The sequence below is a fragment of the Falco biarmicus genome, chromosome 8 (genome assembly GCF_023638135.1).
Source record: "Falco biarmicus isolate bFalBia1 chromosome 8, bFalBia1.pri, whole genome shotgun sequence".
Lineage (NCBI taxonomy): Eukaryota > Metazoa > Chordata > Aves > Falconiformes > Falconidae > Falco > Falco biarmicus.
Window position 1 is genome coordinate 31,902,839 of NC_079295.1, and position 12,236 is coordinate 31,915,074.

At 42.9% G+C, this 12,236-nt stretch overlaps 1 protein-coding gene across 1 annotated transcript in view; it reads left to right on the forward strand.

The window, feature by feature from the left end:
- Positions 1-12,236, forward strand: part of PDIA5 (protein disulfide isomerase family A member 5) — a 102,119-nt gene that overhangs the window by 24,651 nt on the left and 65,232 nt on the right. Inside the window, exons 4-6 of the mRNA XM_056349235.1 lie at positions 4,218-4,301; positions 5,072-5,117; positions 11,246-11,338. Coding sequence (XP_056205210.1) covers positions 4,218-4,301; positions 5,072-5,117; positions 11,246-11,338 — 223 coding nt within the window. The remainder of the gene's footprint in view (positions 1-4,217; positions 4,302-5,071; positions 5,118-11,245; positions 11,339-12,236) is intronic.

Here is a 12,236-nt window from a genome sequence, read left to right on the forward strand (position 1 = left end):
TGTTTTGCACTGCCATGTCCATGCACTGTTTCTTCCTCGGGATCCATCCAGCTGGGACTTGTTTTTAGAACCTATGTGGACTTACTGTAGCCAGACTCCTGGATCTTATTTTGTGCTCGTCCTGTCTAGCTTTGTCCTCTGTCCTCCAAATTACCTTGACACGTTGCTGCAAAAGCCTTTGGGTTGCTCCTGCCACTGGGGACTGCCATCAGTATCTCTCGCTGCTTCTCCCTCCTTACGACCACAAGCTGCCAGACCTGTGGGCAGCCCTGCACAGGCAGAGCATCCCGCACTGCTCCTGAGGAGCGCCTGTGGCACATCCCCTTCAGGTGCTCGCTTCGCTGATGGTGAGCCAAAGGAGGTCAGATCTCCTTCGAAATCCTCGCCCTCCTCCTGCCCTGTAACAGCTGGCTGCCTGTGCAAAGTGATTATTCATGCATGCTGATGTTGACAAGGGACCCCAGAGGTTTACCGGGAGTGCCCTAGTCAGGTTTCCTGCCAATTCCATCATAACCCCAAATGACAGAAGTGTCTCCCAGTAGAGAGGAGACAAGGATGTGAATGGGAAAGAGTGAAGTTTTCCTGCGATGCACACTGTCTTTGTTGTTATTTAGACTTCTTGCTTAGTTAGGTCAACTTGGATCTTTCATTTTACTCTTCTCTTACCCAGCTGCCTTATGCCTTTGCTTTTCCAGCAAAGGAGTGTTTTGGAGCCTGGCTTGGTCTTGCAGGAAGGGGGAGCATGGGGAGCATGCCTGTGGGGCTGGAAGGAAACCCTGTCATCCTGCTGCTTAAGGTTTGATCTTTTTACCACATAGACAGCTGCTGGTTAGGTCCTTTCTGGTATTGCAAATAGATTGATGTTTTGGATGATTTTCCACAGAGATAAAGCTGGATGATTTGTCGGACTGCCTGCAGGCAAAGCAGGAGTCCCTTCTGTGAGGGTTCAAATTGCTCTGGACAGAAATGCCAAGAGGCAGCTAAGCGTGCCTGCTGGGGGCACATTACTGACCTCATCCTCAAACCAGTATTTCCTGAGCCTGGTGCCTTGTCTGGAGTGTCTTGGCCTTGGTGGTAGAGTGCTGATGTTGGGGGTGGTGTCTGGCATTTTAGGTTTTGGGATTTTGTTGTTTTTTCTCCTTTTTTTCTTAGTCTTTATAAGAAACTCTTACACTGTCTCTTCAAGTGGTGCAATTAAATTGCAAGAACTGGAGTCCTAATTACCCTCTCCCATGTGAGAGTTGAGGAGCTCATCTTCAGAAAGAGGCTGTTGGCTGAGATCCAAATGAGACAAATACCAGAGCAGAGACTGCATCTGTGTTGATATTTACTTTTGTTAAGGATAGTGGTCATTACCAAGTGATATCAGAGCAGGTTGCTCTTTGCAGGTTATTTTTGACTGTAAGTGAAAGGAGAAGGAAAAGCAGAACAGGTCCATCTCTGCCTATCTCCTTTTCTGCCTTTTCCAAACAATTGTTAGTATAGCATCTGAGCTGGTGGGTCTGGCATGTGTTAAAATCTGCACTGATGCATGAAAAAATTACTGATACATGTTCAGACATTTCTTATTCTGGGAATTTGCTCCTCTTCAATCTCTTGCATCTGTGCGGATAGCTTCATAAACAGACTAAACTCCCAATGCAGTGGTGCAGAGAATCTGCCCGCTAAATAGTAAGAGACATACTGGAGCAAACTGCTGCTCTCTTTCCTGTGATAATGGATGTGCATTCAGGCAGCTATGTGAATCTTTACAAATGGAGCAATCCTGAAATCAGGGCAGACTTAGATCCTGTTTCCTTCCGATGAAACAGCTGTTCTTATCATTCTTTTTTTTTTTAAATAGGAAGTCATGCAAACAGAAAATGAATTGGTAGGAGTTGCTAGCTGCTTGCTCACAGGTACATCTGAGTAGTTATGTTTTGTAGCCTTTTTCCACTCTAAATCTTGCAGAATTTTTCTAAGATGAGTATCTGGATCCCTAAATGACACATAAGGAAAAACTACACTTTTTTCACCACATGGTTTGAAGTTGCACCAAATCAGTAGTAGAACTGGCAACAGAATTGTCTTTATACCCATTTTGGTCTTCTGCTGATGCCAGAACAATTGTCAGCACATCTCGGGGGTTTGACAGACCCTGTTGCTGGAGGTAGATTAGAGCATTACACTTGTTCACGTCAACCACCTAACATTTGTCTTGGCAAGGCTGAGATGGCCACAAATATATGTGTGTCCTGGAAACATTTGGAAGTGTCTGGAGCAGTATTTACAGATGTTGACTGTGGTGCAGGCTGACTTTAGTTAACTGTCTGGCAATCAGCTCCAGCTGGGCCACAAGGGCTTCTTCATGTCTCTAGATCTGTCTGGGGTAAGATGGGAGGATGATCTGAAACTGGTGCCTCCTTAGCCCATGTAACCATTGCAGGACTACAGGTGAGAGAAGATAGGGTGTTTCTGGCCCCTGGGTTTGATGTTGCTGCAGACTTTCTATACAAACTCTACGTGGCAAGCCAGCTTTTCAGCAAAACTCCAAATCCAGACAATTTGTTTTATAATCTAGTTTTGTTGCAAGGAGACATTTTCATGTTAATCAGTGAACAGGTGACATGTTTTAGCTCCACCTTCCACTGCAGTCTAGGGAAAACAAAGGTGAAGCAGACAGCAGGAAAATTACTTTATTCTCAGACTCGGATCTCCAGCCTCCTGGAGAAGCAAAGAAAGTGTTTACAGGTTACAGTGACTAGCTTTGGCTATGATCTGAAAATGCAGAATTGACATGAATTTGGTAAGAGTCTTCAGATAAACATGCTGCTAAACAATTGGGATTACAGGTGCTCCCTTTTGGTGAGATAGTTGCATGCATTGTTAGTTTCTTAAAATGCTCAGCATAATATTCTGATTTTGATGCATGTGTCCCTAGCACAGCCCTCCTCATTTCCATCAACAGTAAGCATTTGGGAAGTTTCCACAAAGGTGTGCTCTCATCTGCAGCATGTTGCAAATTTACTGTTTGTTGTTCCTCACATTTGCAGAAAGGCAGCTGGAGAATGTTGGGAGAATTAGCACCAGTGCTGGCACTTAATTCGGTGGGGCACTTGCAACCCTTGCATCTTGGTGTCTGTAATCAGTTTAAACTTGATAGGTTTTCAGTGTTTTCATTTTCTAAATTGATTTATCTGTGTAAAAGGGTACAGGTTGTCCTCTGCTGGGAACAAGTTTCCAAGGTTTTTAATCTTGCTGTTTATCAATGCAAAGAATAGTCTTGTCAATGTGAATCATCCTCTTCTTTGTAGTTGTACTGTTTCACTCATCTCCCCAGGTCTTTGGCTAACTTCATATTCACTTCAGCTGGGAGTATCCTTATAGCTTCACTTGTACGTTGCTTAGGACAGCAGTTAGAACATGAAGACCCTTTGTCTGCCCACCTAAGCAAACGTATATGCAGTTTTCTCCCATGACCCTTCTCTCTTCTTCAATTCAGCCTAATTGCTGGAAGCGATTCACTGTCATTCCGTTTGAAAACCACCTCCAGCAGGTCTGTCTGCTGATCCATGCCTTCTCTTTCCAGAGCTGTGGCAGATGGTCTTTACCTCCACTTGTCAGGTTTGGCTCCAGAACACACCCCTCATATCTAGAACAATTGGGGTTGCGGGGCTTGAGGCTCAAAGAATTGAAATGGTTTTTGTTTTCTGCAGGACCTTAAGGCTAGCCGCTTTTGATCTGAGGTTGGAGATACCATGAAGACATGTCTTTTGGGTTTTGAGTTATCTTCTGCCAGATCTAAAAGCTGACCTGCACTTTCTTCCTCCCCCCCCCCCCCCCCCCCCCCAGTGCTTTTTGACCACCTATATTGACCTAACAATAGCATGGTCTTGAAAACTTGACTTACTAAATTTTCTTTTGATCCTGTGAACAGAAAGGTCTGCTGAGGGGTATTTGGACGTGGTAGATAATGTTGTTTTTCTACTGGTTAGGGCCTAGCTTTGGAATGTGGTTTTAACACAGTTCACTGTGTCCTGACTAAGCAAACTGAGAAATTAAATTGGCTAATGCAGCTTTCTGCAATGCTTGTCCCACAAACTTAGCTGAACAGCTTCCAAATTACTGTTAGTTGCAACGAATAGCTGATGAGGGAGCACAGCAATGAGTTTTCAGAACTGAATGCATTTGATTTCCTTTCTTGTAACCATTTTTCTTCCAATATGTGTTTTTTGCAGTGATACTGAAAGCCGAAAATTATGCAAGAAGATGAAAGTAGATCCAAATTCAAAGGAGAAAGGAGTGGAATTACTCCATTATAAGTGAGTGCTGGTCTGGGATTTCTAGTTCCTAATTGTTGATGTCCATGTTAGGACCATTCGTTCTCCTTGCAGCTTCATACTGCTGCAGCATAAAGACAACTTATCCTTTGACATGTGAAATTGATTGCTGCTTCTTCAGTTTGCAAGCATGTGTTGTGATAGAAGTTGAGATAAATTTATTCTACTGTTGAATAGAGTACACTAAAAGCACGAGCGGGGCCTAGGAGGGAGATGCCCAGTGGACTAAAACTACCCAGCACACAGGGCTGATGCCTGAGACTTGAGCTCTCTTACTTTCTCTGTCACGTGCCCGCTGGCATGTGCCTTGGGCAAGTCACTTCATTCTGTGCTTGCTCTTCTGACTTGATATAGTACTTAATAAAGTAAGTGGAGAAAGGCAAGTGTAGTGAGACAGCAAGAGATTTTCTTCCTGGAAATAATAGGTGTGGGAGTACTGTTAAGTGCACGAGACAGCAAGCAGCTGCATCTCCATCTCCAAAGATCATGCCTTAGTAAATATTCTTGTTAAAGTGTCAGAGAGGAAATTATTTACTAGTAACCTGTTTGCTTTACACTTTGTTTTGCACCCTCCCTTTTTCCTTCCTCTTTTCTTCCCCACCCACTTAAGTTACTGTACTGTAAATTCTGCTTAGTTCTGTGGCTTCAGCAGGGTAATGCTGCTTGGTTAGTGAGAAGTGAGGAAGAGCAGCTGTATAATTTCCAGCAATGTTACTGTAAGTTAACACTATTCCTCACTCCTTGTTCAACAGGGATGGTGCGTTTCATACTGAATATAACAGAGCAGTCACATTGAAGGTACATTTAAATATTTGATTATTATTCTTTTGCTTTTGTTAGATATGGTGGGAGACACTTGTGGATTAAAAACAGGTGTTGGTACTTTTTCATGCTGTAGGCATGAAAGGGAGGGGGTTAATCTTCATAAACAGCTGTCAGAATGACCTAAAGGTTTTTGCGTGTGTGTGTGTGTGTCTGCCAAGTCACAGATCCAGGAAAATTGTTTATTATTAAAAAGATTTAACCCATATTGAACTGTAATGTAAATTGTGAATTAACTTGCAGGCTGGTAACAAACAAGGATTTTATTTGTTTAATTACAAGGTGCTGTTAATGGTGGTATAACTAAAAGTATTAGTTGATATGGCATTTTGATAAGTTCTCTGAGGTTTTTAGATTGTGTATTTACAAACTGTAAAGAGAGCTGAGTGGCCTTATCTATTACTGGGTTATGGAACCACAGTTCCTATGGATGTGCCCTGAGTACAGCAGGGATTAAATGACCTTCCTTCTCCTGCAAACATTGACACAGGGCAACAGAAAGCAACATTCTGTGAGTGCAATAGAAGGAAAAAGACATGAAACATGAACTGAATATGTAGATCGTAATGATGGTGGAAATGGTGGACTAAAAACACTACAAGCAGACCAAAAGTGTGCAGCCTTCCTCTGCAAAGCTCTGGTGAAGCGCTGAGAGTATTCTTACGTGAGGCTGCAGCCCTGCAATGACTTGGTTTCCAAAAATGACTTCTGTCCAGCTCTGACGCCCAGTTCCCATTTCTCCTCCAGCATACCAGGGCTTTGCACCATCACCCGTCTTGTGGAGGCTTGATGATACCACCCCAGGCTGACGTTGTTACATTTTCTTCCCTTTTCTGGCTCGTTCAGGGGTTTTGCCTGGGGTGGAGGAAAGCCTGTGTGAGATGCTACATGAACCCAAGTCTGTCAGAGTGGCTGTTCCGAAGCGCACTTGCTCCAGACCTTCCTTTTACAGCCAGAGTTGTGGAGGACTGATGAGGGGACTGTCTTGGAAGCGCACCCTGCCTTGGGTCATCCATTCAGCCTGCTTTTAGGGTTGCATGCAGGATTTTTCTGAGGTGGGACGAGTAGGACCACGTATCTTCCCATCTTCTGCAGCAGAAATCTTGCCTGGCGCTAGGAAGGACAATATTAGATACCCAGCCTAATCAGCAGGTTCCTGAAACTCCTTCTGTACTTAGTGAAGAAATGTACCTGGTGAATTTTTTTCCCTCTTGGTGGGTGATGGGTCAAGGGAGACTTGTTATGTTTGGGTGATTTGAACAATGCGTGTGTCTTTCCTGCCCTCCATAAAGTGCTGCAACCAGGAATCAGTGCTGTGACTCTGCCTTACGGATCAGATCGGAAAGCATCTGCAGAGCCCCAGGGGGCGTTGGGCTGAGAGGCAATCATAGCACAAGAGGAACCATACCGTTTATTCCTTCAGTGGCTGTTTTGTTATGAGCATTTTCCCCTTCCCCTTTGCCCTGCCAGCTGGAGAGAAGGAAGCAGCATCCTGTGGACAGGGATGTGGGATTCCAGCATGACTGGAAGATGGATTTTGAAGCTCACTCACTCTAAGAGCTCCAGTCTTTCTTCATTTAACTGCCCTGTGAAACCAGCTGCTAATGATTTACAGGTTGGACACTGTATCAGAGCTGGGCAGTGGTTAAATAACTCAGCTGAGTGTTTACTTGTTCTGCTGCTCACAGCTGCCTGAATAATTTCTGTATTTCTCCCTCTGTACCACTTCTCCCTGTTTTCTTGTGTTGAGGTGGTGACCCTTGTTTCTCTCTCAGCTGTGTTTGTCAGGAGTCTCCTAGTACATTACGAACAGCGAGCAGCAGAGCAACACAATTATGTAGGGTATCATAGTTATTTTACGGACAGGTGGACACACTGAAGAACAGGGAGATTAAAGGATTTGTTTCACATGATTCAGCAAGCTAGTGGTAATAAAACTTGGATCTTCTTTCCAGGCATCCAGTAGACATATATTAATATATGTATGACATTTTGGAGAATGATGGACACAGTTTTGAAGAATTGTAAAAGGATTCTTTGGAAGTAATCGGCAATTTAATAGATGTGGCTGATCCAGCTGATAGTGTACTTGGGTTTTTAAGAAAAGCTTTTAATATCTTAAAGTAACTAAATCCTTATGTAATTAGCAGAGATGCCCTTGTGGGTTTACTGTTAGAAAAATGAGGAATAAAGCATATTCCAGTGTTCACAGTGAGGGGAAGTTAGTTAGCAGTCAGAACCTCCTGCTGCTGAGACCTGTGCTAGGATCTAAGCTGTTTGGGCTATTTGGTAAAGAGAGATAGACTGCAAGATAACAAATCTCAGTGGTGCAAAACTGTTAGGAGTAGTTTTCAAAAAGTATTTCCTAGTCTTTGCAGAAGGGCTTAGGTTCTCACAATACCAAGTGGTTTGTCAATATGAAAGTAGGAACTTGTAGGGTAATGAACGTGAGAGGGAAGGAAAGAACACCGCTCCAACTGTGCTGGAGTAATGCATACTGTTGTAATGGGGTTTGGATTACCAGTCAGGGCAGCGGTTGGTTTGGAAATAAAAGTCAAATGATTAGGAAAGGAGCAGAGAAGGGAATAGGAAGTGTTATACCACCATTTGAGTCCATTGGGTTCTTTCATCTTGTGTTTTGTAAATTATTCTGGTTGCCCCATCAAGTGAAAGGTGTAAAAGTATTGCAGAAGGATGATCAGATGGTGCAGGTGGCCTGAATATGTACGTGAAGATTCTTGGGCTTGGAAAAAGGGACAACTGGAAGAGATTGGTAGATACATGTATAACTGTGAGTAGCTTGAAAAAGGAAATGATTACCTTCCCCCCCGCCCCCCCCCCAGTTTTGGTGCAGTGGTGTTTTGGGACAGCCAGTTTGAAACAAATGACTATACAGTGTTTGAAAAAAAACCCCAAACTTGTGGAACTTATAGCTATGTGTTGTGAAAGCCAAGAATTTAGGAGTCTTAAAAACAGTTTTAGGTAGTCATAAAGGATAGATCGATTGGCAGTTAGCAAGCACAGAGGTCCAAATACAACAGCTGGTGCAGAGTTCATAAACTGAATTACTTTTTGCCAGCAATTGAGAGCATATACCAGTGTATGCTATTTAAGAATGGTACTAGTATAGTTCCCCACCCCCTCCCCCCCAAGTATCTGTAGTCAGCTGCTGTTGGAGACTTAAGCATAGATCAATCTTTGACCTTAACTGATAGGTCTGTTCATATGTTGCTTTAGCCACACCATGTCCTAATCCTCAATAGTGCCTTAAGGCTAGTATCCAGACTTTGTTTATTACATGATGAAACCTCTTCTGGAGGATAAAGTACAGGCAGAGTTTTACTTGCCTTCTAAAATGGAGAAAACTCATTAAAGTACAAATCTGCTCAGTACTAGCAAACGGATTAGACTAACCCAGTAAATTGGTTGTGCTTTAAACTGAATCCTTTTCAAGTTTGCTCTTACAAGGTGTATGTGTGTGAAATCAAGGGAGGCCTTTTTATTAGCATCCCTACTGCATTATACTTGAAAGGAGTGAAAAGTACAGGGATGTGTTTGTGTGTGTATGTATTTTTCAGGTTAAAACCTAGGTCCATACATGATAGCCAGCTATTATGCTGTTAAAACTTGCTTGCTTTTAGCAACATAGGCTGGATGAAGCCATGCCCTGTGCTCTACTGAATTGCTGGTTAAAGTTCAAAGCTGTCACAGGGGTTCGGGCAGTGGGCTACAGTCCATCATGGCTCAGTGCCATGGGGTCAAAGTGGGTCCTGACCATGTCATGGCAGGACAGGAGCATAGCTGATTCTGTGGGGGATTGCTGTGGCCTGGATCTTGCTCAGGTGTCTAACCCAGCAGCCTGGGGACCGCTGCTTTTCTATGATTAGAAGGAGGTGATTTGTTTGGGGCTGGGGCAGGCGGGGGTGTCTTTCCTATTTAAAGACACACAAGACATTCTCTTCACTGCATGGAGTAATGAGCGCAAGGCAACATGCTGCCTGCTCCTGCCAGAAGACATTACACATCTAATTTTTTCAGTCTTGGCTGAGAGGAAGAGGCTGGATGAATTAAATCTCTTTAATGCACCATCCTCTAACCATATCTGTTTCTACATGACTGAACTTGGCATGCAGGAATTCTTGAAACTAGCAGAGTCAATTGCACTCATTAGCTGTTTAAAATGTGGACCCCTCTCTCCTCCTCTCCAGTGTATAGTTGAGGTCTGTGCAGACTGAGAGTGAGCTTGATGTAGCTTTCCTAAATGTAGAACATCTCTGCTGCTTTGTCCTGTTCTCTCCTTTCCCCATGTATTATCAGATCTTCTTAGAGCATCATTTGGGATGTTAATGCCTCTAGTTTTAGAGCTTTTGCAACTGTAAGTCCATTATAAATTACTTTTTTTTTTTTTCTCTAGCTAGCTCCTTTCTCTGCTAATGCCATATTAAAACAAATTTCTTCTCCTTGAAGTGTTTGTGGTCCCTACATTACTACCTCACCCCTTAGGTCTTCTTACTGTGTACATTAAGTGCTTTGCTTGCTGTCTAGTTACTAATATATGCTGCCTCTTGTGATAAGACAAATCTTTTCAATATTAGCTGTGCAAGTAGACAGAAATACAAATGCAATAAATGGATCCTGCTGTAAGCTCTGAATCCTCCCGAGCCTTGCAGTACCAACTGAGATGCAAGAAAATGAGCTGAACTCTACTATCTGTTGATAAGTTTTTGGAATGTTTTACTAGAGCGGCCCCACCAAAGGCAGAGAGCTGGCAAAAGCATCTCTGAGACATTCAGCAGCATGTGTCACTAGGTGTGCTGCTAACCTGATCTTGAGAAGGTGGAGTACAAACCTAGGCTTTTAGAGAGATATTCTTGGTGTGTGATAGTATATATTCAGCTCTGCTCTTCACTCACGAGCTGGTTTGGCAAAATATGCCATGGGCTGAAAAAGGCCTCAGTGAAGCTTTTCTATGCTCCAGCTCCAAGGAAGTTCACTTAGTGCTGTGGCAGCAGCATCTACTCACTGTTACATAGAAGGAAGCTCCTCGTGGACCTTGGTATGTTACTGGTGTGGCAGAGATCCTGCCTTGGAGTGGACACCTAGCTACAAACAATGACACAGAGGGAGAAATGGGATCAGTCTGTGTGGTGAATGAATGCAGAATACCAAGTAGTATGTTTTCAAGAGCACAAATGTCTGAGGATAACAGTGATCAAGCCTGTGCTTCCATGTACAGCTGGAATGAGGGGCAGTGTGACTCTGCTGGAATCCATGGAGAGCATTTCATTGCCTTTGGAGGGCTGGAGTTTCTGTCAGGCAGAAGCTGAAATCAGAACCATCAGAGAGTATTTCCTTATGATAAAGAGGGTATCTGGTTTACCGAAACAGATTGTTCATTGTGTGTCGGTCAGGTAAACCAGTCATAAAGTATGTGTGCATGTGTACTTAGCTTGTTGAATATGTAAGCTGCAGAATCCTAGGTTCTTGTATTTCCCACTTCTCTTGTCATGTTTACTTCTTACTCTCCTACTTAATACCCATTCAGTACAGTTTCTAGGTAGATGGGTCATAGAGGAAACTATTGGTGGGTTATTCTTCCTTTGACCAAAGCAGCAGTTTGATCTTTGAAGTGTGGCGTTCACTGCTTTTGCTCACAGCGAGTGTCAGTGGGCCCTCCAACTAGTCCTGTTGGATTCAAAGGCTACTCAGATATGGTGAAGGGCATGGGAACCTGACCTCAACATAAAGAGAAATCTTTCCTGCTAAGCCAGGAAGTAGGTATGGAAGCGTTATGTATCTAGTACCATTGAAAGAGCTCTTTGAAGGATTCTTGAAGCTACTGTTTGTGTATCGGTCTACTTCCACGCTGTTTTCCTCAGTTTTATAGTGGAAATGGGATATCAGTTGTGAGGAAGGAATGCACACACATGTGACTTGGTTCTGCAATAGATTTGTGTTCATCTGCATCAGAGCAGATGCATATATGCGCAGAAAAGCAAACGTGCTAATTGGATGGGGTTTGCATGACAGCATGAGTTTGAGATTTAATGTCTCATGGTTTCCATTCGTTTTGCTTTAAAAACTTTTTCCCCTGTTTGTTACAGTCTATGGTGGCCTTTCTCAAGGATCCAGAAGGCGCTCCACTGTGGGAGGAGGATCCCGAAGCCAAAGATGTTGTGCATGTTGATAGTGAAAAGGTACATTAGCTGGATAGATGTTGTATATGTTTTATAAATACATGGGATGAAGGGAATGTCTATGTTTGTGTTAACTCTTAATGAAGCACCATTATTTCCTTTTTTAGGAAGGAAAGTGTAACGCACCCAAACTGTTTTAGGTGACTTGATAGAGTATGTGGATTGTGGTAACTATAAAGTGTCCTGCTTCTCACCTTCCTCTCCCCTATGTGTGGTCATGATATTAGTCTGCAGCTACATGGCGGGTATCAAAGCATTGTGGATTGTGTGGCAGAAGAGACCTGTTTGTCTCGGGTGTAGCGGCTTGCAAGATGCAGTCACTGCAGGGTGCCAGTAGGAGGTAAAATGCTGCTCTTGCAACTGCAGGTGGTTGTTAAACGTTGGGTTCCTTCATATACCCGAAGTTGTCTGGAGCAGGAAGGAACAGGATCCATATCTTCAGGGATTTAACCTTGTACAGTAACTGTCCTCTTATTTTTAAGTGGGAAAGCAGCAAATATGATGAGACTACCTTAAAAAAACCAGTGCCGCTATAGAGCTACCCATTATATTCTTTCTAATATAATCAGCTTGGTCTTTTGTATTAGTTTCTTAGTCTGTATATTTTTAAAACTTTAATTGATTAGACTCTAGCTGGTATTTCATAAAGGGCCTTTTCAATTTTCTAGCTTTCATTTTTAATATTAGAAACAGTTATTTTGACATTCAGTTTTTGTAGGAAGATTAATTTTTAATGTTCGCCCTCTGTAGTCTATTACAAGCCTTCCAAGGGTTGCATTCAATTTGAAAACTTCATCTGGTTTCTCTATCATGCTGATACTGAAAAATCTTTTTTCATGGCTTCTAATACCTTCAGCAAGGTTTCATAGTGTATAAACTGAACTTGTTTTGTTTATTA